The sequence below is a fragment of the Dermacentor variabilis genome, chromosome 9 (genome assembly GCF_050947875.1).
Source record: "Dermacentor variabilis isolate Ectoservices chromosome 9, ASM5094787v1, whole genome shotgun sequence".
In the NCBI taxonomy this organism is placed as follows: Eukaryota; Metazoa; Arthropoda; class Arachnida; order Ixodida; family Ixodidae; genus Dermacentor; species Dermacentor variabilis.
Window position 1 is genome coordinate 75969798 of NC_134576.1, and position 27279 is coordinate 75997076.

The 27279-nt window shown below is 50.2% G+C and overlaps 1 protein-coding gene across 1 annotated transcript; it reads right to left on the minus strand.

The window, feature by feature from the left end:
• Nucleotides 1-3184: 3184 nt before the first annotated feature.
• On the minus strand, nt 3185-27212 carry LOC142556989 (transmembrane protein 17-like). Its single transcript, XM_075668485.1, has 4 exons — nt 27064-27212; nt 25484-25587; nt 17011-17124; nt 3185-3879 (listed from the first exon to the last, which is right to left on the minus strand). Exons 1-4 carry the CDS (start codon nt 27161-27163, stop codon nt 3637-3639), a joined length of 561 nt encoding a protein of 186 aa, XP_075524600.1. The 5' UTR covers nt 27164-27212; the 3' UTR covers nt 3185-3636.
• Between the last annotated feature and the right edge of the window lie 67 nt (nt 27213-27279).

Genomic DNA, 27279 nt, shown 5'->3' on the forward strand with positions numbered 1-27279 from the left:
CAGGAACTGCTGGACGCATATGGGACCTGAGAAGGTTCCACCCCGTCTGGTGCCAGCACGCACCAACCTTTACTAAGGGCTCACTAAAAGTTGGCTCTCTCTCTCTCTCTCTCTCCAAAGCTGGCTCCGATGCCGTTCATTGTGCTAGCGTTGCCATACTGCCCCTCCCTCTGCGAATGTACTGATTGCACTGGCCCACTGCCAGCCGGTGTGGCGATTTCGGTGTCAAATTCTTTGCCTCAATATATCGCGAAATGGAAACACGTAAAAAGTTGCACTCAAATTTCACGTTAGGGAGTACCATAAACGTTGACATTTTTTGTGTGTGATATGTTCATGGGAATGAGAGATCTCTGTGATGTGGTTGTTTGTGGTGGGACAGTTCTACTAGTTTCACCTGCAGGAAAGTATGTGTGTGTATATTGGTAAGGATATGCAAGGAAAGGATGGAATACTGAGTTCTTCAAATTATCAAAAGTGTGGAGATGGTCTAGGCAATGTAGAAGTGCATAGAAATATGTAAAAGGGCTAATTGTAAAGTGTGTATTATCATTTCTAAAAAAAAATTAACCATGCTGCTTCATACATAGCAGGCAATTCTATAAAGGCCAGAGACACTTCTCTCGCTGCTCAAATTCACTATCGTAAAATATTGCATCACAAGGGAAAAAGAAAAGACAGCTATGCATCACATAATTCCGCGTAACATTAAGTCTCGCACTTTTATGTTACACAATGTGATGCAATTATTACGTGGCAGGTGTCGCAGATCAGGACCTGTTTACTACTGCCGAGCAAAGTGAAGCATTCCTATCACCAGCAGCCCCAGTGTACTGCTTGCATTTACGACCAAAACACAGTATGTTGCATAACAGAAACATAAAGGTGTACAAATAATTTGAGATTTGGTGTGACCTTGGTCCACATGCTGTCGTTTTGATGTATAGAATAGAATAACTATTTCCATCTACTTGATGTAGGTAGCTGCAAGTGAAAGCTGCTCCAGTAGAGGCAGCTTGACGAGGCCCGCAGCCCCCCCCCCCCTAGAGAATATATGAGCTAGTTATTCCACAGAAATTGTTGCAGACAGAAAACTGAACAGTGCTATAGGACCACGTGATGGGCATGACGAGGGCAGTGAAGTACCTGAAAAGCAGGTTTAAAGATGAGACTATTACTGTTATGGAACAGCCATGATCCTTTGATTACCCTTGTGAAGGCCACCTTGTGGCGTATTGCCAAAGGAAGGGGGTTCATAGTCATGAATAAGAAAGCTGATGACCACAGCTTATGACGGCTGTAGGCAAAACCACAATGCAACAAGGAGGCAATGGGTATGCTTGGTCATCTGTTTTGGTTAGTAAACTCCGCTAGTAATTAATGGCAGGCTCAAAATTTTGACTGAAATTTGTTCGTGAGGTCAGACCTTACTGCCGACAGTTGTGCTGCGACCTCCTTTGCACCCATTTCTGAAACTGCAATTTCAGGGATCAAGCATCCGTACTACAACGCAGCTACATCGCGCCTTGCACAACTAGCTACACACAGTCTTCTCATATTTGCACTTCCTGGGACACTGAATTGCCAACATTTTGGCGACTTTTCAACAGTGTATACAGTGTACCACTAACAACACCTAGGTAGTGGTAGTACAACCCAATTTTATCTCGAGATGCAATGGCGATGAACACGGGAAACAAAATGGTGCACAACATCACTCGCCAGGGCTTTCAGCTCAAATCGCAGAATCTTTAGGTTAGATTAATGTACTATTGAATCAGTTAACTTGTTTGATTTCAGTTAAAAGGGGAAAAAGAAAGTTTAAAATTGTTAGTAAAAGCATGTAGTCCTATGTAAAGTATTATGTAGGTGGCGCATTGTGTAGTTGCACAAAAATGTATTCTCACATAGGCCTGGAAAATTATGCTGCAGGATGTGTATATGTCTGTGTTGCTATATAACAAGATGTGCTGATGTATGCTTGAAAAGCTATCACTTGCAAAAATATCAACTCAACGCTGCTTCTACTGGAACTTTTTATACTATACAGAACTTTTTAAACATCACTGTGGCAAATAGTGTAATCGTAGCCATTGAGCTGTATCACTTACAGGTGGACATTACTTGCATGTGAAATTGAAATGCATAAATGACTAATTAACAATTCAACAATTCACTTAATTTACAGCACATATTGTAAGTTCCAAATTGTAGCTGGTGGGTTCATGAAGTGTATCCACTTGGAGCGTATTTCTGGATGACACCAGTTTCAAGATATTGATTCCCTTCAAGCTTGAGTGCACAAAATGGAGGTTTGTTAAAAAAGTAAGTGGAACAATATTGAATTTTTACTGCAAGAATTACGGCACATATCTCGAAACCTGTACGATCCTTAGAAGTCACTTTAAGTGGATGTGCCTTGCCAGCTCACTGGCTACAATTCGTAAATTGTAATCTTTGTTGTAAATTAATAAAGTTCATTATTGAATTTTGGTAATTGATTGTGCATTTTGATTTCTTGTGTGAGTAATGTCTGCCACTTCAGGTAATCCAGTTAAAGGGCAACAACTAAGCTATCTGCCACAGGCGATTTTTAAAAATTCTGTTTGGTCTTAAATAAAAACTTGTATACTGTGTCGAGCGCTATTATAGGGCGATTGCAGTAATGAATGCATATTTTTGGTATACCCCTTCAATGACATGTTCCAGTGGGACCAACAGGTTCATTACGGAACTCCCAGTCGGGGAGGCAGTCGAAATCAATTGGCTGGCGCAAGTTTAAACACTGCTACCATACTCCTTCGGTGAAATATTCACCTATAACCAACACGTCGACTGCAGAATTCCCAATTAGGAGTGGCTGGTGCCTCCACTGAAATTTTGGTCCAGCTACAAGAAGTTTGAAACACCCCCGCCATTAGTGATGAAATAAATACCCAACTGGTGGCCAACAGGTTCGTAGTGGAAATCCCCGTCAGAACTGGCTGGTGCTACCAGTTGAAATCATTTGAGGTCACTTTGAACAAGCTTGATTGGAGCTCTGCTACCCAAAGCTACAAAGGAAGCCTATCCGAGTTTCCTTTGGAAAATAAAGCTTCGCAGTGAGAAAAGAATGTCAGTTTCGCCTGAAAGGCGAAGCATTGATTTCAATACCAAATTATTAGACAACTACACGAAGTAAGGTTAGTCCTTTTATCAGCTGCATGAACTGCTGTAAACATTCGCTTACTAAATTAACAAGCTCGTTGTCACGCCGCAATGTTATGGCTTTTGAACTTTATACGGGACATCACGGCGACGACAACGGCAAGACTTCGCCGTCGAGTGTCCATATATTTGCTATCGCAATAAATTCCATCTTAGTCCTGGGATCGAACTCAGGACAAACACCTTTCCGAGGCCGTCGATACTCCCTCGGCGAAATATTCAGCTGACCGCAGGCTTGTCGCGAAATTCCCAGTCGAGTCTGTCTGGTACTGCCAGTTTCAAAGCGTCTGAGTTCCAGCTGGCACGAGTTCTGCGAACAACCACTATTAGCCGTCCGCGCTCGGACCACGCCTCGATGTGAACGTTCCATCCCGCGTTTGTCTTGGGTACACGTATACCGAAGGGTCTCCCTGGCGGCACACGCACACATCAGTCGACATGCTGATCGTCGCGCGAGCCCGCAGCCTGCCTCAGGAAGCGTCGCGCCTGGCTGCGCGTCACCCGGCGGATGACGCCGAAGGCCACGACCACCTGCGTGGCCAGCATCAGCGCGAGCGGCACGTCGACGGCACGCTCCAGGGGCAGCGGCCGGGCGCCGCCCAGCGCCAGGAAGGCCAGCAGGGGCAGCTGCAGCAGCACGCTCAGGAGCCAGAAGCCCGCCAGCGCCGGCATCTGCGTGCATGGCAGGACTGGTGATTCCTTCGGCCCTGGACTAGGCAAATAAACTGGGACGGAGCATCACGTCAAGAAGCCAGCTTTTGCAAGCGAGCTTTCTGTCGAGCCATTCTCATCGTGTTTTTTTTTTTTTTCCTTCGCAGTGTCCACCCTACGGATCACCTCTGACACTTAGCGCAGTAGCCGAGAATGGTTCCTGGTCGGTATAGCTTTTAACAGATTGACTTTTCTTCGGCTGCCTAGCTGCCATATAGCTCTGCCTGAGCAATCAGTAAAATCTAGAACCGGGCACTCTGACGTGACGATCACAAGTTGGGTGCCTCCTATAGTTCTTTCCTTCCTGCCTGCCTTCGGCTTTCGAGAGCACTCGCACTTTAATTCTTGGACCTTCAGAGATCTAGAGGTGCCAAAGAAGATATCGAGTTTTAGACTGTGTACGCAAACCGCCACAAGCGGCAATTGCGTTCTTTTGTATTCCTCTGGGGTTCTTTTGTATACATTCTTTGCGTTCTTTTGTAAGGCCGGTTGTTTGCGCCCCCTAACTTTGCGAATGCAAAACCTAAAACTCCCAATTATCACCCGCACATTTTATACGTACACTCTACACTCTTAAAACGGTTGCACCCTTTGGGGTGTATATTTGTGCCACAACGATAATCGTCATCTGTCTTGCCCGTATTTCCTTTCTTTAACGCTGCGAGCCCGGTACTTTCAAGCCACGAACGACATGCGCCTTAGCAGCGTGACAGAGCGTTCACGGCAGAAAAGTAACGAGCGCAGCGTTTTCAAGAAAGGAAGTTCAGGCTAGAGAGATGACGATTAACGTTGTGTGGCAAATGTGCGCACCAAAGGGTTGTTACGTTTCGCCTACGACGCGCGGTTTAGCCGGCGCGGCTGCAACAAAGCGGCAGACATTTTGGCCCGTTCGGCGCCGCCGCTACGCCTCCCCGCCAAGCGCGTCCAGGCATGTTCCGATGCCACGTGTCTTCATGTGCGTGTGTGAGTGTATGTGCATATTGGTGCCCACGCTTGTCGAAGCGCGGCAGCCGGGGAGAGGAGCTCCCAACAACTGTGAAGCGAGGGGGTCTGACAGGCGCCGACACGACAGTGTGAGCCACCTTCTCCTCCCCATTGTGCCCGACCGGCGCCGACACGACAGTGTGAGCCACCTTCTCCTCCCCATTGTGCCCGAACGGCGCCGGCACGACGGCTGCGTCACCTTATCCCATTGTGCCCGAGCGGCACAGTCACGTGCTCGTCTATAGAGGGGTTCCTTCTTGCCCTCAACTGCGAGAGTATAAAAGCGGCTGCCCCCGGACGCCAAAGGAGGGCTCCGATTTCTTCTGTTGAGTAAAGTGCACTCCCGTCTCTCTACTTCGGTCAACCTGACCGCCAACTCTTTGCGATGTTAGAATAAACAAGTTGTTTTGTTGTTACCAGTCGACTCATGCTTTGCCGGGACCTTCGGATGCTTCCAGTTGTGCCCCAGGCCGCCAGGCCAACGCTACCCTTGGGGCTTGCGACCCAGGTGCAACAACGGGCGTCAGCGCCGAGTTCCCAACAACTCGCGCCAGCGGTGCGATTACAACAACTGTCTGCCAGCGGTGAGATCGCGACAACGGAGGCCAGCAGCGAAGATATGCAGTTGACTGTATGCTGAGCAGCTCAACGACCATCCGGGAGCAGTGCAACGAGCCCTGTGTGATGACTGGTTGCCTGCAGCGGAACGACTGCGCTGAACTCTTGGCTGCGAGGTTTGGTGAGTGCGGGACTTTCTTCTTCTGAGCTTTGCCAGGCTTTTGTTAGTGTCAGAAACAGAGCTGGTAATTGTGGTTGTCGTTGCTGCCGGGTTAGTTTGCGGCAAGACAATAATAGGCAGTAGAGAAAGCAGCATTCAGAGCAGCCATGGATTTGAAGTCGTTGCGCAAACCGAAATTGCTGGAGCTTGCAAGAGAGTTGGGTCTGGATGTCTCAGACAAACTCAGAAAACCAGAACTGCTAAAGGCTATTCTTGAGTTAGAAGCTGAGGATGACGAGCTGTCGGAATGCCTTGAGACCATTGAGGAGAGGGCAAAAAGACATGAGCGCGAACTTAAAGAGCAAAAAGAGAGACAGGAGCGCGAACTTAGAGAGCAAAAAGAGAGACAGGAGCGCGAACTTAAAGAGCAGAAAGAAAAAGAAGAGCGTCAACACGCTTTGGAAATGAAGCGTCTCGAGGTAGAGATGGAACGCGCTCGTAATGGAAGTCAGGCACACGGTGCAGGAGAACGCGTATTGTTCAAAATGACTGACCTGATGCGGCCGTTTAAGCTTGGAGAGGACATTGGTTTGTTCCTGGTTAACTTTGAGCGAACGTGCGAGAAGCAGGGTTTCTCTCGGGAAACGTGGCCACAGCGCTTGCTCACTTTGTTACCCGGCGAGGCGGCCGACGTAGTCGCTCGCTTGGATAGAGAGGAGGCAGAGGATTTCGACAAAGTGAAATCGAGTCTGCTAAAAAAGTACAGGCTGTCAGCAGAGGCTTTCCGTCGGAAGTTTCGGGAAAATGAGAAAGGCAGAAGTGAGTCATACACAGAGTTTGCGTACAGGCTTATGTCAAACATGCATGAGTGGCTCAAAGAAGAGAAAGCGTTTGGTGACCACGAGAAAGTTCTGCAGTGTTTCGGGCTAGAACAGTTTTATAGTCGGTTACCTGAGAACGTGCGGTACTGGGTCTTGGATAGGCCAGACGTTTGTACGGTGGCTAAAGCCGCTGAGCTAGCCGAGGAGTTTGTGACGCGTCGGGCTCGCGGAGCTAAGGACGGTCAAAAGGGTGAATTTGGCTCCAAGTTTGAGAGGCCAAAGTTCACACCCATGAGAGCAAAGGGGAACACACGTAGTGCGGATGCGAGTGAAAGCAGTGCGACCGAACCTAAGGAGACGGCGGCAGCCGAAGCCGAACGCAGAAAGCGGTTCGAGACGAGGCAAGCGCGCGTTTGTTATACGTGCCAGAAGCCGGGTCACTTTTCGGCGCAGTGTCCGGAAACAAAACCAAAAGTTGTGTTTTTGTCAATATGCAGCACTGACGAGAACATGAAGCTTCTCGAGCCTTACATGCGAGACCTCCTCGTGAACGGGAAAGAGTGCCGAGTGCTTCGCGATTCCGCAGCTACAATGGATGTAGTTCACCCCTCTTACGTAGAACCCCATATGTTCACGGGCGAGTGCGCATGGATCAAGCAAGCCGTGGAAGCTCATAGCGTGTGTCTGCCGGTAGCAAAAGTGCTTATTGAAGGACCTTTCGGAGCACTTGAAACGGAGGCCGCAGTGTCATCTATGCTGCCCCCCCAGTACCCGTACCTATTTTCGAACAGGTCCGATCACCTCCTGCGCGAGAAGGGGCTTTTGTTTGGTGAGGCTAGCGTTCAGGCCTTAACCAGATCGAAGGTTCGGGAGCTCGCTGCAAAGGCGGTAGTTGCGGGGCCGACGTTGGCGAACAATGAGAAAGGGTCAGAGGCGCAGCAAGCTGATATTCAGAGCACGCCCGAACTGAATAAACTTGAGTCTGTAACGTTAAAGGCACCAGATACTGGAGAGGAAAAACCCGATGCGGGAAAGTTAGAAGAGCTATCTGCAGATTTGCTCATCGCGCCTACGTCAGATGGACTTGATAGGTTGCTAAAAGTCAGCCGGTCGGCTTTGATAGCCGAGCAAAAGAAGGATGGCAGCCTAGAAAACGTGCGCTGCAATGTCAAGGAAGGTATCGCCAGGAAAAATGCACGTTTTGTGGAAAGAGGTGGAGTCCTGTACCGGAAGTATCTAGACCGCAGGGGAGTGGAGTTCGATCAGCTGATCGTGCCTCAATGCTATCGTCAGGATCTGTTGCGCTTGTCGCACGGGGGTTCGTGGTCCGGACACCTAGGAGTTAAGAAAACTAAGGACCGTCTCTTGCAAGAGTACTATTGGCCAGGGTGTTTTCGGGACGCAGACCATTTCGTGAGGACATGTGACACCTGTCAGCGGGTGGGCAAACCAGGGGACAAATCGAGGGCGCCGTTGAGATTGGTACCTATCATTACGGAGCCTTTTAGACGGCTCGTTATTGATACAGTGGGACCTCTGCCGGTAACAGCCACGGGGTACAGACACATTTTGACTGTGATCTGCCCAGCGACAAAGTTCCCTGAAGCAGTGCCGCTTAAAGAACTCAGCTCAGTTGAGATAGTCAATGCACTACTGTCCATATTTGCGCGAGTTGGTTTTCCTGCGGAAATCCAATCAGATCAGGGCACAGTGTTTACTAGCGCTTTGACGACAACTTTTCTCGAAAGGTGTGGGGTAAAGCTGTTACACAGCTCAGTGTACCACCCACAGTCGAATTCCGTTGAGAAGCTCCACTCCGTCATGAATCGCGTGCTGAGAGCCTTGTGTTTTGAACATCAAACTGACTGGGAGCTGTGTCTGCCTGGGGTGATGTTTGCATTAAGGACCGCGCCGCATGCGGCTACGGGGTTTTCGCCAGCTGAGCTGGTGTACGGTCGCTCGCTTCGGTCTCCGCTTCGCATGCTTCGAGAATCATGGGAAGGCAGGGGCGACGACCCAGTCGTGGTGGAGTACGTGCTTAAGCTCCTCGAACGCTTAAGAAGGGCACAGGAGTTGTCAGGTGAAGCAATGGCAAAGGCCCAGCAGAGGGCCAAGGTTTATTATGATCGGACAGCCAGGGCCCGTCGTTTTGAGGTGGGCGATGAGGTCATGATATTGCGCACATCGCTAAACAACAAACTAGACGTGCAGTGGGAGGGCCCAGCACGAATTGTTCAGAAACTGTCGGACGTTAACTACGTGGTGAGTCTGCCAGGAAAGCGGAAAGCACAGCAAGTTTACCACTGTAATCTGCTCAAACCTTATAGACAAAGGGAAGCAGTGGTGTGCATGATGGTAAACGTTCCTGAAGAGCTTCCGGTCGAGCTTCCGGGACTAGGCTCAGTGACGAACAGGGAAGACACCGATCAAGTCATTAGTGACTTAGTCAGTGGATCACCGCTGTCGCCTGAGCAGAAAACCGAACTACAACAGCTCTTACAAGAGTTTCAAGGTCTGTTCTCTGAGAGGCCTGGTAGGACTTCTGTACTTACTCATGATATAGAACTTACCTCCCCAGAGCCAGTACGATCCAAGGCGTATCGGGTGTCACCCCGCCAGAGCGATATTATGGAGGCTGAGGTAAAGAAAATGCTACAGCTCGGTGTTATTGAGGCAGGTGAGAGTGATTATACCTCCCCTTTGATTTTAGTTGAGATACCGGGCAAGGAACCTCGTCCTTGCGTCGACTACCGCAGGCTTAATTCCATCACTAAGGATCAAATTTATTCGATCCCTAACATCGAGGAGCGCCTTGAGAAAGTTAGTAGCGCTCAGTTTATTTCCACCCTAGGTCTTGTCAGGGGTTATTGGCAGGTTCCTCTTACAGAAGAGGCTAGTAGGTATGCGGCGTTCATTTCACCAATGGGAACATTCCGTCCTAAAGTGTTGAGTTTTGGTTTGAAGAACGCGCCATACTGTTTTTCAAGCCTCATGGATAAACTGTTGCGGGGACAGCAAGAATTCGCTTTACCGTATCTAGACGACGTAGCGATATTCTCCGCATCCTGGTCTGAGCATATGGCACACTTGCGGGCAGTGCTAACCCGCCTGCGCGAAGCGGGCTTGACAGTCAAGGCTCCTAAGTGCCAGTTAGCACAGGCCGAGGTTGTCTACCTCGGTCACGTGATTGGTCAGGGTCGTCGCCGCCCCTCTGAAATAAAGGTGGCCGCTGTGCGAGACTTCCCGCAACCGCGCACGAAGACCGATATTCGGTCGTTCTTAGGTGTCGCCGGCTACTATCAGAGGTACATCCCCAGGTACTCTGATATCGCGGCTCCCCTGACGGATGCTCTAAGAAAAACAGAGCCCCAAACAGTCGTCTGGGACGAGACAAAGGAAAGAGCTTTTAGCGCCCTAAAGAGCGCCCTAACCAGCCAGCCTGTGCTACGATCGCCAGACTATACAAAAGGGTTCGTTGTTCAGTGCGATGCTAGTGAGCGAGGCATGGGCGTTGTACTGTGCCAACGGGAAAAGGGAGAAGTAGAACACCCCGTCCTGTATGCTAGTCGTAAGCTGACCAGTCGTGAGCAGGCGTATAGCGCCACCGAGAAAGAGTGTGCATGTCTCGTGTGGGCCGTTCAGAAATTGTCATGCTATCTAGCCGGCTCGAGGTTTATCATTGAGACGGATCACTGCCCTCTCCAATGGCTGCAGACCATCTCTCCCAAAAATGGCCGCCTCCTGCGCTGGAGCCTCGCTTTGCAACAATATTCCTTTGAGGTGCGTTACAAAAAGGGGAGTCTCAACGGTAACGCCGATGGCTTAAGTCGAAGCCCCTAACGTAGGAATCAGCCTCAAAATTGTTTGTTACTGATGTTTTTCTTCCTGAGGCAGGATTTTTAACATATTGCTTTTGTTTAGTGTTTCAAAGTGATGACATGCTTTCTAGTGCAATTTTCCAATTTGTGGACGCGTTCTAAGTGCTGCTAGACTACTGTAAGGAACTAGGCAGTGGTATAGAGGGGGAAAGAGCCTGGCAGGGCTTAGTGAGGGTTGTGCCGTGCTTGCTGACTGAGCGGTTGAGTTTCAGCGTAGTTCTAACGCTTGCCGGGAACGAGAACAAAAATGTGAACTCTCCCGAAGTCACTTTGCAGTGTCCTGTGCGAACCTGAACGAGAGAACGAGGCCTTCTCTGTGCGCTGCGCTCAAGAAACGTCGAGGGACGCCCGACTTCGGTTATGAGCATCATCGAGCGACATCCCTCCGGACAGCGGATGCAGTCCCCTGACCATCGGGATCTCCTTCCCCCGGCGGGGCGGTCTGTTACGTTTCGCCTACGACGCGCGGTTTAGCCGGCGCGGCTGCAACAAAGCGGCAGACATTTTGGCCCGTTCGGCGCCGCCGCTACGCCTCCCCGCCAAGCGCGTCCAGGCATGTTCCGATGCCACGTGTCTTCATGTGCGTGTGTGAGTGTATGTGCATATTGGTGCCCACGCTTGTCGAAGCGCGGCAGCCGGGGAGAGGAGCTCCCAACAACTGTGAAGCGAGGGGGTCTGACAGGCGCCGACACGACAGTATGAGCCACCTTCTCCTCCCCATTGTGCCCGACCGGCGCCGACACGACAGTGTGAGCCACCTTCTCCTCCCCATTGTGCCCGACCGGCGCCGACACGACAGTGTGAGCCACCTTCTCCTCCCCATTGTGCCCGAACGGCGCCGGCACGACGGCTGCGTCACCTTATCCCATTGTTCCCGAGCGGCACAGTCACGTGCTCGTCTATAGAGGGGTTCCTTCTTGCCCTCAACTGCGAGAGTATAAAAGCAGCTGCCCCCGGACGCCAAAGGAGGGCTCCGATTTCTTCTGTTGAGTAAAGTGCACTCCCGTCTCTCTACTTCGGTCAACCTGACCGCCAACTCTTTGCGATGTTAGAATAAACAAGTTGTTTTGTTGTTACCAGTCGACTCATGCTTTGCCGGGACCTTCGGATGCTTCCAGTTGTGCCCCAGGCCGCCAGGCCAACGCTACCCTTGGGGCTTGCGACCCAGGTGCAACAACGGGCGTCAGCGCCGAGTTCCCAACAACTCGCGCCAGCGGTGCGATTACAACAGGGTGTAAACTTTTTTTAGAGTGTAAAAGTGTTGGTGTTAGCCATGGAACAAGTTCACAAAAAACCCTTCACAAGGGTGTAAAATTGCTTCCTGCAACGTAGTGTAAGAAAACTTTGCACCCTTTGGGGCTTATTTAACATTGCGCTCCCGGTGCTTCCCGGTCATAAACGGCATGTGCGTATCAGCGTGGCTAAGAGTTCTTGACAGGAAGACGGCGAGGCTATAATGCTAAAGCAAGGAAATGCACGCAAGAGAAACCCAGAATGCACCCTTAAGGGTTTAAAATTTTGCGTGTACTGCAAAATTTAATTACGACTTTAAGGGTGCATACAGTAATTTCTTAAAATACTTTTTAAGGATGCGCTGTCCCATGGCTGAAAGTCATACCCTTAAAGCGTAAACAATTTCACTGTGTAATATGTCAAACAAATGAAACGCAATATGGAAAGTATATGTACTTTCATTTTGTAAAGCGCTGAGTGAAACTGTGAACGGCTACTAAAACAAAAGGACAGACCAGACGGGGCGAGAAGGTGTGAACTACCAAATGGCTTATTGTCTGTGAAAAGTTGCCCTTGGCAACACCTGCAGGTCCCTAGGCTAAAGGCAAAAAAGGATCGATCGATAGCTTGGAACCGGAAGAACGCGTTGACACAAAAGCGGACGTAATAAACGATGAGCTATTGCCATGCGTTCGATTTTTTTGTTTACGTGACAGGTGAGTAGACTCCGGAAGAGTGCATAACCGAAATGTGTGATCTCGTGCGTGTATAGATTAGTGAAAAACTGTTGACATGAAAAGGAAGAAAAAAAACCTCAGTAGACAAAACTCAACAAACCGGTCGTTATGCCATATTCAAGGCGTGTACGGTATTACCAACAAGCCCACATTGCAACCCTCATAAACGTTATGCCATACCGGCAACGTAAGGCATGTGCACAAAAAAAAAGAAAGAAAAAAGAAAGCACAGTTCTGACGTCAAGCTTAGGAACAGGTTCGTGCGGAATGTTCAAAAGGTGCAGTCTATAGAAACACAGTTTTCGCATGGCGAAGTGTACATTGAACAAAGTTTGCTATGGTGTTAGGCTGCTGAGCACGAGGTCGCGGGATCGAATCCCGGCCACGGCAGCCGCATTTCGATGGGGGCGAAAACATTCGTGTACTTAGATTTAGGTGCACGTTAAAGAACCCCAGGTGGTCGAAATTTCCGGAGTCCTCCACTACGGCGTGCCTCATAATCAGAAACTGGTTTTGGCACGTAAAACGCCATAATTCTTTTTTTACATTGAACAAAGTGGGGGCTGCTTCAACGAAAGATTAAAATAACAAATACAGGTGTCAGAAGCTGGTCGTGTCAAGCAACTTCGCTGCGCACTGCAAGATGTGCTCCTGCGCACCATTTGTACGTTTCTTTCTTTCTTTCTTTTTTGAACTGCTGTTGTCGCCCGCACTAATGAAAATGTTACTGAAATTTTGAAGTCTCTGAGCATGCAGGCCTGGATGTTGACATCCAGGCCTGCATGGCCTGGATGTCATGGCCTGGATGGCCTGGATGCCCGAGATAGAGCTGGCAAAAAATGCCACGAAAAAAAATTAACTTGGCGATAGCTAATTATTATACATCCACTGTTGTGTGAACGTGTTCTTCCGGTCACAACCTATCGATCCATCTCTTTTTGTTGTCATTTTCATAGAGTTTCTACATTACTGTATGAAACTGTCTTTTCAGTCTATAGGCATCTGTACGTGCTCAGTTAAGTGCAGCCAATACAAGAGCAACGTTTCATCCACAATAAAACATTTGGTAGTTCATAGGCCTTCTCGTCGTGTCTGATGTGTCCTTCTGTGTTAATAGCGATTCTCAGTTTCATTCAGCGCACTACAACATGAGTCAACACCAACGCATACACTCTTAAAAAAGTTTACACCCTTTGGGTCGTACCTTGTCGCGCAACAATAATCGTCCTCTGTCTTGCCCGTATTTCCTTTCTTTTAGGTACATCAAAGTCACGGAGAGCTTGCGCGTCATCAGCGTGACACAGCATTGTGGACAGGAAAGTGGCGAGCGCCGAGTTTTCAAGAAGAGAAACGCGAGCAAGGCAGACGACGATCATTCACTCTAAAAAATGTTCACACCCTTTGGGTTGTATTTCGTCCCCAAGGAACAATGGTCATCTGTCTTGCCCGTATTTCCTTTCTTCAATGCTGCGAGCCCGGTAGTGCCTCGTCACTAACGGCTTGCGCGTGACACAGCATTCTAGACTGGAAAGTATCGAGCGCCCAGCGTTCAAGAGAGGAGAAGCAGGCAAGGCAGATGACGATTATCGTTTAGGGGCAAGATAAGCCCCAAAGGGTGTAAACTTTTTTTAGGAGTGTAAAGGAGAACACTTTTTACGAGGAATGAACATTTTGCCCGGTCACATTTAAGCGCGCAATCACCAATGATAATAAAGGCCACAGAATAAGCGTACACACTTTAAAAAATGTGCAACCTTTGAGGCTTATATTGCCCCACGACAATAGTGGTCATCCGCCTTGCTTGCATTACGTTTCTTGAAAACTCTGCGCTCGCTACTTTCCTGTCGAGAACGATACGTCACGCTGATGACGCGCATGTGATTCATGGCCAAGTAGTACCGGGCGCGCAGCGTTAATGAAATGAAGGGTGCGCAAGACAGATGACGATTATCGTTGTGGGATAAAATATCTCCCAAAGGATGCTAATTTTTTAAAGGGTGTAGATACAAGCCGCAATATGGTGCCGTCATCGTGCGTAAAGCAGTGAGCACGGGGACAAAAGAGCGCGTAACAGTTACGCCTTACTATAGTTCGTGTTTCATTCTTACATGCGTCGAGTCTGTGCATGGCCTTTGCGTAGCTCGTAGCCTGCTAACGACGAATGTGTACCGCGGCATGCGTTGAAATCATAGCTGCGGTAATGCAGACATATATATGCTGAATGACGTGCGCTCCATGGACTATAATATTAACGCGCTGATGTATCCGGCGTTGTTGTGCGGGGGTCCCTTTTACCAACCACGGGCTGTTTGTGGTAATTATATCGTCCGCGGCTGTAGGAGGCAGACTACAACCGGGAAATTATTACTATAGCTGATAAATAGAGAGAGGGAGACGGTAAAGGAAGTTAGCTAGACTTTGTCAAGTTTGCTACCCTACACATGCGGAAAGGGGGATGAAATAGGAAGAGAAGACAAGAGTTCAGATCAATCATGTGTCTGTTCAAGCGCAGTTCCAAGTTTTTTTCAAGGGCGCGGTCTGACTTTGAGATGGTGATTGATGATAACGAGTTTTTTTTTAACATGCTGGCGGGTTCTCTTCCCATATCATTCAACCTTCCTTGTCTCTCCAGAGAAAAGGAACGGCATAACAGCTGAGAAGAGGGACTGCATAAGTTTTCCACGTGCCATACACTGGCGCTGCGCACGCAAATTTTAAGGTGGTGTCAGGACATCTGGTTTTTTCCCCCGGTATCCGCACATTCGCATATTGGACAAGGCGCAGCGTGTCTACGATAGGGCATTCAAATCTGCCGCTCTCAGGCACTGGAGAAGAGCTCGTGTTGCTTTCTGAGCAGATAACCTGGGAGGTCGGGCAAGCCCTTTACTAAAACTTGTAAAATGAGTACAAGCGCGTTCTCAATGGTCGTACATTATGCCACCGGGGGACACGTTTTTACAATTGCTAGTAGGTACAGCGGGGGTGGCGCTTTTGACGGCGCTCGACGTTTCTGCGCAGGCGCGAGTAAGAGCGGGTGGGAGAGAGAAAATCTGAGGGCCTTTGCTCCTTGAATATCTGAGTCTGCTTCGGCACAACGGAGGAGGTTTCTTAACGCGCGTTGTATGCTTTTGTCCCCTAGGCATGCCGGCATTGCGGAGTGCGGTCCAGTTTGCGCTCCGCCGCTGGCTGCCTGCGCGGTGAGGCAGTGGGCACGGACACCCCATTTGGTCATCGCTGTGTCTGAAGGGGCAAGGTTCTGACTAGTGTTGTACAAGTCGCGGGTCGCTTTTTTGGTCCCGACGATAGATTGCATTTTTTACAAGCACTGCTCCAGGAGGGCACATGTAACCGGCAAACGGAGGCCTGAGGAGAGCACCTGAGGTTATATTAAAGCAGGTGGCGCAGGATTTCCGGGGCACCCAAGCCGTGGCGGGGGGGATCAAAGCTGTAAGCAGGGCGGCCCGCGGGTTGGGGCCACGGAGGCCAAGCGTGCCAGAGGATGTTCGCATAAAAAAATTATGCGATAGCGCACCGCCGATCTTATACTCCCCTGGCACGCGCAGGCCTCTGCGAGCCCCAACCCACGGACCAGTCCGGGTTTTAGCTTTGATGTCCCCGTTGCCGCTTTGGCGTCCTAGAGGCGCCGCCAATAATGCGAAATAATGACACGTTATTTTAATTAGTAAAAACATGATTGAATAAATGTCATTGCGTCGAGCCGCCAACTTGCGATGCTGAGTTCAGCACTACCGCGCCCCGCGACTTCTGCCGGCACGCCTAGGGACAAGCGCATAGAACGCGCGCCAACTCCTCCATAGTGCCTAAGCAGAGTCGTAATATTCAAGGAGCAAAAGTCCCCACATTTCCTCTCTCGTGCCCACTCTTACTCGCGTATGCGCACAAGCGTCCGTCGTCTCTGCAAGTGCCACGCCCCGCTGCACCTACTAGCAATTGTAAATACGCTTAGAAGTGTCCTTGGAAGGCCACTTCTAAAGGGTTGTCCACGCCAGTAGGTAGGTGCTACGGTGTTTGACCAAGAATACTTATATATTTTTTCCTGTTTTTATCCTGCGCATAGCACTTTGGTATGCGGTGGAAAAGTAATATCTGCGGATACTGTATGCAGCTATAGCGCATATAATTATTTTGGTGCCACTGTGCTGTCGTGCCACTCCTTGCATTTATGCAAGACATCAGTTCTAGGCAGTTGAAGTGGGCGCCGATATTTCCGGTTCCGTGCTCAATTTTAAAATTATCTCATATCGGCAATGCCCGACCACCCCACAGAAAAAGAAAGAAAGAAAGCGCATGTCAGGCGCTTGAAATGCTTATGTGCCATTTTGAAGGTGATATCTCCGCCAGTCTATAGTGTATTGCCAGGCAAACGTACTGCTGGGCTAGCTAGCTGGTTCGGGCTTGCAGGTTTAAACAAGAGCACATAGCGCGAGAATGAATAAAAGAAAGGGTTGTGAGGGATGCCGTAGGGGAGCACTTCGGATTAATTTTGTCCACAAATGAAGACACGGCACACGGATGTGCTTTTTTTTTTTTTGCATTCCGGTTCCATCAGAATGCGGCCGTGAGTCGAACCCGCGACCTCGTGTTCAGCGGCAGAGCGCCGTGGCAACTGCGGCGCGTTTTCCCTCCGTGTTTCGTCGCCTGGAAGGTAGTTTACCTGCAGGCCCTCGTGGACCCGTCGCGTACGCGTGTACACGCCTCACCTCCTCGCCGAGGTTCCCTGCGTAGCCCAGGTAGAGCCGGGGTGGTTCCACGGCCGTCATCATGATCAAGATGGCCGCCGAGATGGTCTGCTGCGTGAGCGACAGGTAGTGGAACTGCGTAGATCGGAGGCAGGGTGACTCAGCTGGGAGGACAGTGAGACGTACGATTGTGTGCGTCCGCGTCCCTCATCGCTCCGACTATTGCCACGCGTATGTAGTTACCCGCCGAACGTCGTAAACGTGTCAGCGTTCAGCAAGCGGCGCGCACACTGCCGCAGGTGGAACTACCGGCACTACCGGCCTGTTGGCCATCCGATGGTGCAAACGAATTTTTTTTTAAGCGATGCTTTCTTCGCCGTTTCCCCTCCACTTTCCGTGGACGGCCGTTTGTTAGAGTTTGTTAGAGAGAGAGGTGGTGAAGCGTGGTAGGCCGATCTCATACGAGCGCATAATGTGCGTGATCGATCGCAAGGTTTTTAACGTGGTTTGTTACTCAAGCCGACACCGGAGGCTGTTGTTGCGTTTCGCCTGCGACACGTGGTTTTACCGGCGCGACTGCGGCGGGGCGGCAGGCATTTTGGCCCGATCGTCGTCGCCGCAACACTCATCGCCAGGTGTTTCCAGGCGCGTCTGCGGCGATGCGACCGCCTAGGGATCCTCCTCGCATTCCAGTCATTGTGCCCGAAACAGGCGAAGCCAAAGCAGGGATCTCATTCCAGTTATTGGGCCCGAAACAGGCGATGCCAAAGCAGGGATCTCGTTCCAGTCATTGTGCCCGAAACAGGCGATGCCAAAGCAGGGACCATCTTCTCAGTACAGTCATTGTGTCCGACCGGCAGCGCCACGACAGGGTGCTACGAGATCGTGCGCAGCGCCACGACAGGGTGCTACGAGATCGTGCGCAGCGCCACGACAGTGTGCGTCACCATTAGCCCATTGTACATTCACATGCTCGTCTTTTGAGGGGTTCCTTCTTGCCCTCAACTGCGAGAGTATAAAAACAGCTGCCCCCGGACGCCAAAAGGAGGGCTCCGATTTCTTCTGTTGAGTGAAGTGCTCTCCCGTCTCTCTACTTCGGTCAAACCTGACCACCCACTCTTTGCGATGTTAAAATAAACAAGTTGTTTCGTTGTTACCAGTCGACTCATGCTTTGCCGGGACCTTCGGATGCTTCCAGTTGTACCCCAGGCCGCCAGGCCAACGCTACCCTTGGGGCTTGCGACCCAGGTACAACCACGGGCGTCAGCGCCGAGTTCCCAACAGATCGTACCAGCAGTCAGATCCCAAACATCTGGTTGCCAGCGGTGAGATCGCCTACGACTTCAAACAACGGTCTGCCAGCGGCGAGATCGCGACAACGGAGGCCAGCAGCAAAGAGATGCAGTTGACAGTATGCTGAGCAGCTCAACGACGATCCGGGAGCAGTGCAACGAGCCCTGTGTGACGACTGGTTGCCTGCAGCGGAACGACTGCGCGGAATTCCTGCCTGCGAGGTTTGGTGAGTGCGGGACTTTCTTCTTCTGAGCTTTGCCAGGCTTTTGTTAGTGTCAGAAACAGAGCTGGTAATTGTGGTTGTCGTTGCTGCCGGGTTAGTTTGCGGCAAGACAATAGTAAGCAGTAGAGAAAGCAGCATTCAGAGCAGCCATGGATTTGAAGTCGTTGCGCAAACCGAAATTGTTGGAGCTTGCAAGAGAGTTGTGTCTGGATGTCTCAGACAAACTAAGAAAACCTGAACTGCTAAAGGCTATTCTTGAGTTAGAGGCTGAGGATGACGAGCTGTCGGAATGCCTTGAGACCATTGAAGAGAGGGAGACTGCAAAAGAAAAAGAAGAGCGTGAACGTAAAGAACAGAAAGAGCGAGAGCAACAAGAGCGTGACCGTCAACACGCTTTGGAAATGAAGCGTCTTGAGGTAGAAATGGAACGCGCTCGTAATGGAAGTCAGGCACACGGTGCAGGAGAACGCGTATTGTTCAAAATGACTGACCTGATGCGGCCGTTTAAGCTTGGAGAGGACATTGGTTTGTTCCTGGTTAACTTTGAGCGAACGTGCGAGAAGCAGGGGTTCTCTCGGGAAACGTGGCCACAGCGCTTGCTCACTTTGTTACCCGGCGAGGCGGCCGACGTAGTCGCTCGCTTGGATAGAGAGGAAGCAGAGGATTTCGACAAAGTAAAATCGAGTCTGCTAAAAAAGTACCGGCTGTCTGCGGAGGCGTTCCGTCGGAAGTTTCGGGAAAATGAGAAAGGCAAAAGTGAGTCATATACAGAGTTTGCGTATAGGCTTATGTCGAACATGCAGGAGTGGCTCAAAGAAGAGAAAGCGTTTGGTGACCACGATAAAGTTCTGCAGTGCTTCGGGCTAGAACAGTTTTATAGTCGGTTACCGGAGAACGTGCGATACTGGGTCTTGGATAGGCCAGACGTTTGCACGGTGGCTAAAGCCGCTGAGCTAGCCGAGGAGTTTGTGACGCGTCGGGCTCGCGGAGCTAAGGACGGTCAAAAGGGTGAATTTGGCTCGAAGTTTGAGAGGCCGAAGTTCACACCCATGAGAGCAAAGGGGAACACGCGTAGTGCGGATGCGAGTGGAAGCAGTGCGACCGAACCTAAGGAGACGGCGGCAGCCGAAGCCGAACGCAGAAAGCGGTTCGAGATGAGGCGTGCGGGCGTTTGTTATACGTGCCAGAAGCCGGGTCACTTTTCGGCGCAGTGTCCGGAAACAACACCAAAAGTTGTGTTTTTTTCAATAGGCAGCACTGACGAGAACATGAAGCTTCTCGAGCCTTACATGCGAGACCTCCTCGTGAACGGGAAAGAGTGCCGAGTGCTTCGCGATTCCGCAGCTACGATGGATGTAGTTCACCCATCTTACGTAGAACCCCATATGTTCACGGGCGAGTGCGCGTGGATCAAGCAAGCCGTGGAAGCTCATAGCGTGTGTCTGCCAGTAGCAAAGGTGCTTATTGAAGGACCTTTCGGAGCGCTTGAGACAGAGGCGGCAGTGTCATCTATGCTGCCACCCCAGTACCCGTACCTATTTTCAAACAGGTCCGATCACCTCCTGCGCGAGAAGGGGCTTTTGTTTGGTGAAGCTAGTGTTCAGGCCTTAACCAGATCGAAGGTTCGGGAGCTCGCTGCAAAGGCGGTAGTTGCGGGGCCGACGTTATCAAACAACGAAAAAGGGTCAGAGGCGCAGCAAGCTGATATTCAGAGCACGCCCGAACTGAATAAACTTGAGTCTGTAACGTTAAAGGCGCCAGATACTGGAGAGGAAATGCCCGACACGGGAAAGTTAGAAGAGCTATCTACTGATTTGCTCATCGCGCCTACGTCAGACGGACTTGATAGGTTGCTAAAAGTCAGCCGGTCGGCTTTGATAGCCGAGCAAAAAAAGGATGGCAGCCTGGAAAACGTGCGCTGCAATGTCAAAGAAGGTATCGCCAGGAAAACTGCGCGTTTTGTGGAAAGAGGTGGAGTCCTGTACCGGAAGTATCTAGACCGCCGAGGAGTGGAGTTCGATCAGCTGATCGTGCCTCAATGCTATCGTCAGGATCTGTTGCGCTTGTCACACGGAGGTTCGTGGTCCGGACACTTAGGAGTTAAGAAAACTAAGGACCGTCTCTTGCAAGAGTACTATTGGCCAGGGTGTTTTCGGGACGCAGACCATTTCGTGAGGACATGTGACACTTGTCAGCGGGTGGGCAAACCAGGGGACAAATCAAGGGCGCCGTTGAAATTGGTACCTATCATAACGGAGCCTTTTAGACGGCTCGTTATTGATACTGTGGGACCTCTGCCGGTAACAGCCACGGGGTACAGACACATTTTGACTGTGATCTGCCCAGCGACAAAGTTCCCTGAAGCAGTGCCGCTTAAAGAACTCAGCTCAGTTGAGATAGTTAATGCACTACTGTCCATATTTGCGCGAGTTGGTTTCCCTGCGGAAATCCAATCAGATCAGGGCACAGTGTTTACTAGCGCTCTGACGACAACTTTTCTCGAAAGGTGTGGGGTAAAGCTGTTACACAGCTCAGTGTACCACCCACAGTCGAATTCCGTTGAGAAGCTCCACTCCGTCATGAAGCGCGTGTTGAGAGCGTTGTGTTTTGAACATCGAACTGACTGGGAGCTGTGTCTGCCTGGGGTGATGTTTGCTTTAAGGACCGCGCCGCATGCGGCTACGGGGTTTTCGCCAGCTGAACTGGTGTACGGTCGCTCGCTTCGATCTCCGCTTCGCATGCTTCGAGAATCGTGGGAAGGTAGGGGCGACGACCCAGTCGTGGTGGAGTACGTGCTTAAGCTCCTCGAACGCTTAAGAAGGGCACAGGAGTTGTCAGGTGAAGCAATGGCAAAGGCCCAGCAGAGGGCCAAGGTTTATTATGATCGGACAGCCAGGGCCCGTCGTTTTGAGGTTGGCGATGAGGTCATGATATTGCGCACATCGCTAAACAACAAACTAGACGTGCAGTGGGAGGGCCCAGCACGAATTGTTCAGAAACTGTCGGACGTTAACTACGTGGTAAGTCTGCCAGGAAAGCGGAAAGCACAGCAAGTTTACCACTGTAATCTGCTCAAACCTTATAGACAAAGGGAAGCAGTGGTGTGCATGATGGTAAACGTTCCTGAAGAGCTTCCGGTCGAGCTTCCGGGACTAGGCTCAGTGACGAACAGGGAAGACACCGGTCAAGTCATTAGTGACCTTATCAGTAAAGCACCGCTGTCGCCTGAGCAGAAAACCGAACTACACCAGCTATTACGAGAGTTTCAAGGTCTGTTCTCTGAGAGGCCTGGTAGGACTTCTGTACTTACTCATGATATAGAACTTACCTCCACAGAGCCAGTACGATCCAAGGCGTATCGGGTGTCACCCCGCCAGAGCGATATTATGGAGGCTGAGGTAAAGAAAATGCTACAGCTCGGTGTTATTGAGGCAGGTGAGAGTGATTATACCTCCCCTTTGATTTTAGTTGAGGTACCGGGCAAGGAACCTCGTCCTTGCGTCGACTACCGCAGGCTTAATTCCATCACTAAGGATCAAATTTATCCGATCCCTAACATCGAGGAGCGCCTTGAGAAAGTTAGTAGCGCTCAGTTTATTTCCACCCTAGATCTTGTCAGGGGTTACTGGCAGGTTCCACTTACAGAAGAGGCTAGTAGGTATGCGGCGTTCATTTCACCAATGGGAACATTCCGTCCTAAAGTGTTGAGTTTTGGTTTGAAGAACGCGCCATACTGTTTTTCAAGTCTCATGGATAAAGTGTTGCGGGGACAGCAAGAATTCGCTTTACCGTATCTAGACGACGTAGCGATATTCTCCGCATCCTGGTCTGAGCATATGACACACTTGCGGGCAGTGCTAACCCGCCTGCGCGAAGCGGGCTTGACAGTCAAGGCTCCTAAGTGCCAGTTAGCACAGGCCGAGGTTGTCTACCTCGGTCACGTGATTGGTCAGGGTCGTCGCCGCCCCTCTGAAATAAAAGTGGCCGCTGTGCGAGACTTTCCGCAACCGCGCACAAAGACCGATATTCGGTCGTTCTTAGGTGTCGCCGGCTACTATCAGAGGTACATCCCTAGGTACTCTGATATCGCGGCTCCCCTGACGGATGCTCTAAGAAAGACAGAGCCTCAAACAGTCGTCTGGGACGAGACAAAGGAAAGAGCTTTTAGCGCCCTAAAGAGTGCCCTAACAAGCCAGCCTGTGCTACGATCGCCAGACTATACAAAAGGGTTCATTGTTCAGTGCGATGCTAGTGAGCGAGGCATGGGCGTTGTACTGTGCCAACGGGAAAATGGAGAAGTAGAACACCCCGTCCTGTATGCTAGTCGTAAGCTGACCAGTCGTGAGCAGGCGTATAGCGCCACCGAGAAAGAGTGTGCATGTCTCGTGTGGGCCGTTCAGAAATTGTCATGCTATCTAGCCGGCTCGAGGTTTATCATTGAGACGGATCACTGCCCTCTCCAATGGCTGCAGACCATCTCTCCCAAAAATGGCCGCCTCCTGCGCTGGAGCCTCGCTTTACAACAATATTCCTTTGAGGTGCGTTACAAAAAGGGGAGTCTCAACGGTAACGCCGATGGCTTAAGTCGAAGCCCCTAACGTAGGAATCAGCCTCAAAATTGTTTGTTACTGATGTTTTTCTTCCTGAGGCAGGATTTTTTTTAACATATTGCTTTTGTTTAGTGTTTCAAAGTGATGATATGCTTTCTAGTGCAATTTTTCAATTTGTGGACGCGTTCTGAGTGATGCTAGACTACTGTAAGGAACTAGGCAGTGGTATAAAAAGGGGAAAGAGCCTGGCAGGGCTTAGTGAGGGTTGTGCCGTGCTTGCTGACTGAGCGGTTGAGTTTTCAGCGTAGTTCTAACGCTTGCCGGGAACGAGAACAAAAATGTGAACTCTCCCGAAGTCACTTTGCAGTGTCCCGTGCGAACCTGAACGAGAGAACGAGGCCTTCTCTGTGCGCTGCGCTCAAGAAACGTCAAGGGACGCCCGACTTCGGTTATGAGCATCATCGAGCGACATCCCTCCGGACAGCGGATGCAGTCCCCTGTCCATCGGGATCTCCTTCCCCCGGCGGGGCGGTCTGTTGCGTTTCGCCTGCGACACGTGGTTTTACCGGCGCGACTGCGGCGGGGCGGCAGACATTTTGGCCCGATCGTCGTCGCCGCAACACTCATCGCCAGGTGTTTCCAGGCGCGTCTGCGGCGATGCGACCGCCTAGGGATCCTCCTCGCATTCCAGTCATTGTGCCCGAAACAGGCGAAGCCAAAGCAGGGATCTCATTCCAGTTATTGGGCCCGAAACAGGCGATGCCAAAGCAGGGATCTCGTTCCAGTCATTGTGCCCGAAACAGGCGATGCCAAAGCAGGGACCATCTTCTCAGTACAGTCATTGTGTCCGACCGGCAGCGCCACGACAGGGTGCTACGAGATCGTGCGCAGCGCCACGACAGGGTGCTACGAGATCGTGCGCAGCGCCACGACAGTGTGCGTCACCATTAGCCCATTGTACATTCACATGCTCGTCTTTTGAGGGGTTCCTTCTTGCCCTCAACTGCGAGAGTATAAAAACAGCTGCCCCCGGACGCCAAAAGGAGGGCTCCGATTTCTTCTGTTGAGTGAAGTGCTCTCCCGTCTCTCTACTTCGGTCAAACCTGACCACCCACTCTTTGCGATGTTAAAATAAACAAGTTGTTTCGTTGTTACCAGTCGACTCATGCTTTGCCGGGACCTTCGGATGCTTCCAGTTGTACCCCAGGCCGCCAGGCCAACGCTACCCTTGGGGCTTGCGACCCAGGTACAACCACGGGCGTCAGCGCCGAGTTCCCAACAGATCGTACCAGCAGTCAGATCCCAAACACTGTGCAACGTCACAGTTCTCACGCACCCACGTCCCCCGCATCATATGTCTCGACAGTTCCAACGCGAAGCTATCGCAATTCACCTTGACAGCAATCATCCGGTCCGGTTTCTGCCTAATGTTCGAGTAGTTTATTGTTGTATAACGACGCTTACCGTTGCATGGTAAACTACGTTCTCGGTTTCTCAAACGTGCGTGCTTCCAAAAAATAAGCTGTGTCTCCTGTGAAACGACGAGATACGAGTTAAGCGGGCTTCTCCTCACAAGAACTCGTGGTGTGGCGAAGCCAGCTTTGACGTGAGAGCGCGCGCACACACGCATGCACGCTGGGACAAATTTTGCGGTGCGTAAAAATAAACGACGCTACGGCCCGAAACAACCATTCATGCATATTTAGCAAAGAAACGACCGTGAAAAAAAAAGCGAGACGGGTAGCTTTCGTCGATTCTTTTGTTTTTATACTCTTGTTTTGTTTTTCTTTGTTTGTCTTTGTTCCGAATCCGTTGCGAGACCAACACACATGCAAGCAGCATGCAGAGCCGGCCTACTCACTGCTCAGGTTGCGATTGTTCCCTAGCAAGCGACCACTCTTTTGCATACAGTTTTTCAGATACGATTGGAATTCAACTCGAGCTGTGACTTAGTCCATTCTTATGTGAGCGATATTGCAAGTTGGTTTTGGCGTTCTGGTTTACGAACGCTTCGTTAGGCGCGCTCTGATTGGTTGTTTTACCAAAATAGGATGACGTAGCTCATTCTATTTTGCTCAGCCAGCCAATCAGCGCGCGCTTGACGGCGAACCATCGCCAAGGCGATAGTATCGGCGAAGGCGAAGTGGATCGTTTCAGAATACGGCCCCTGAAATATATGGCACGAGAATGCGAGGGTATAACAAGTACGCGAGTGTGAACGGGTGAATGGCGAGGCACATACATATACATGTAGCCATATGCGTTCGGTATATATTGAAGTTAGAGAGTACATGCAGTTGGGAAACGCATATCACATGCTTTGCGTATGAGTTCGAGACTGCATATGTAGTCGCGCTAACCCTATCACCGCGGCAACTCTTCGGTATATTTTTTCTTTCTGGTTGCAGGTGCATATATAAGGGGGCACCTTGATGTAGAAGGCGAGGCAGCGGGATATCAACCACAAGGGAGAGTAGAAGAGATTGAAGTAGACGGCCACTTGCAGCGGCAGGCTGGTCAACAGTTCTTCGCCTGAAAAATACGCGCACACACCACACACTGAGCACTCCAATGAGCCTTCATAGTAAAGCGTAAAATTAGATCCCGCATTGATTTGATTCAAAGGAAAGCTGAACTAAAGGAAAGCAAAATGCCATGAGCAGGCCGTGTGAAAAAGCTGGATCTCTATATTTCCTTGTGTCTCTCTCATCTATCGACGCTCCCTGGGCTGATAAGCAACCATAGGCATCAAAGGGTCGGTATAGTATATATAATTAAACTGTGATTGTGTATTGCATTAATTGAAATAGCTAATAGGTCAGATACATACCGCGAGTACGCCAGTAGGGCGTGCAGAATGACTGAAGTACCTTCTAGTACACGGCAACCGAAGGGTTGCGACCGACGCCACATTGAAATTGTTGTACCAGATTCACTGCGACGTCATCGATCATTTCAACGTCCAGACGAGGTTGACCAACTGTTTGTCACTAAAACAGGGCCGCATCGCATTCGAAAATTCACTAGTTTTCACGGTCTTGCATACAAAGCAGGACAAAGTGCGTGAAAGTAGCGTGACATCTGTGCCATCGCCATGAGGTCATGGAGGCCGCAGCGTGGGCGCAAAACCCAATAAAGAAAAGTTTGTCCTTCACTTCTTCTCGAAGCAATGGACATTTTCCAGCAGAGTACAATGCGGATATATAGTTATTGCAGAATAACCCACCTGCCAGTAATTTGGACTGACAGAAATGCCCTGAAACCTGCGAGTACTAGTTGTGGACGCGCTTCTGTGACGTCATATTGAATTATCAACTAAGTAACTCGGTTACAGAGTCTTGCAGAGTCTCCCCTTGCAACGACGCCGCTTTACCTCACGCACTATATATACCCACCATGCGCGGATTTGCCTTGGGTTTAGTGGGACAATAAATTCGTTAATTACGCTCCTGCCACCCACCGCGACGCTCCACCTCCTACCCCAGAATATTTCCTTCAGCCCCCTCCCCCTTCGCTCTCACTTTTCTTTCGCGTTATTTTTGTTTCTTTCAGCAACTGTTCAACACCGAAAATGTACTTTAATTGTTGGCACTTGCAGATGAACTGCTAGCTGGATTAATTCCTGGGTCTTCGAGATATAAAGCTTGTCAATGAAATGGCATTTTGGTGACCCCTATTTTTATGAAGATATAACCTGCTCGGACAGAGGCCTTTTCATCGCATATGCTTACACATTTACGGCCTACTTTCACGCTGATCAATGCATGAACTTAATTATATATAGCACGTGCCAAAAAAATAGGTTTGCGATAGTTTAGTCAATTGCATGCACTAGCTTTGCGCCGGCAAACTAATTATAACGTTTATAAATAACAGCATACAAGAATACGCTAGAGGCAAGTATCTATGGCGCGCATACGCGGCAGGTGTACACTATCACGTGCAACCATATCGATGCTTTTTTACCGTTCAGTACGGCGTTGCACCCGCGATAAGCTTAATTCTTACCGTGCTTTATAGCTATTGCCCTCGATTTGCTGCAGCTAAGATGCAGGCCAGGGAATATCGTTTCCGAAACTGCTTCGACAAGAGTTCTCACTGACGCCATGCCTCGAATCTTGTGCTACAACATTTTGTGGTGTCCAACAGCTGCACGTTCGAATGTTTGTTGTCACTAATCGTAACCTGGGCAACGGCCGTAGCATGTGCTTTTCAAAACTGGCG

Bases quoted from the DNA above. Each gene is read 5' to 3' on its own strand.
- LOC142556989 (XM_075668485.1), bottom strand. From the start codon at position 27,163: ATGGCGTCAGTGAGAACTCTTGTCGAAGCAGTTTCGGAAACGATATTC. The intron at 25,588-27,063 runs GTAAGAATTAAG...CGTATTTTTCAG, and splicing joins GGCAATAGCTATAAAGCACG to GCGAAGAACTGTTGACCAGC. The intron at 3,880-17,010 runs GTGAGGCGTGTA...CCATGCACGCAG, and splicing joins CAGGGAACCTCGGCGAGGAG to ATGCCGGCGCTGGCGGGCTT.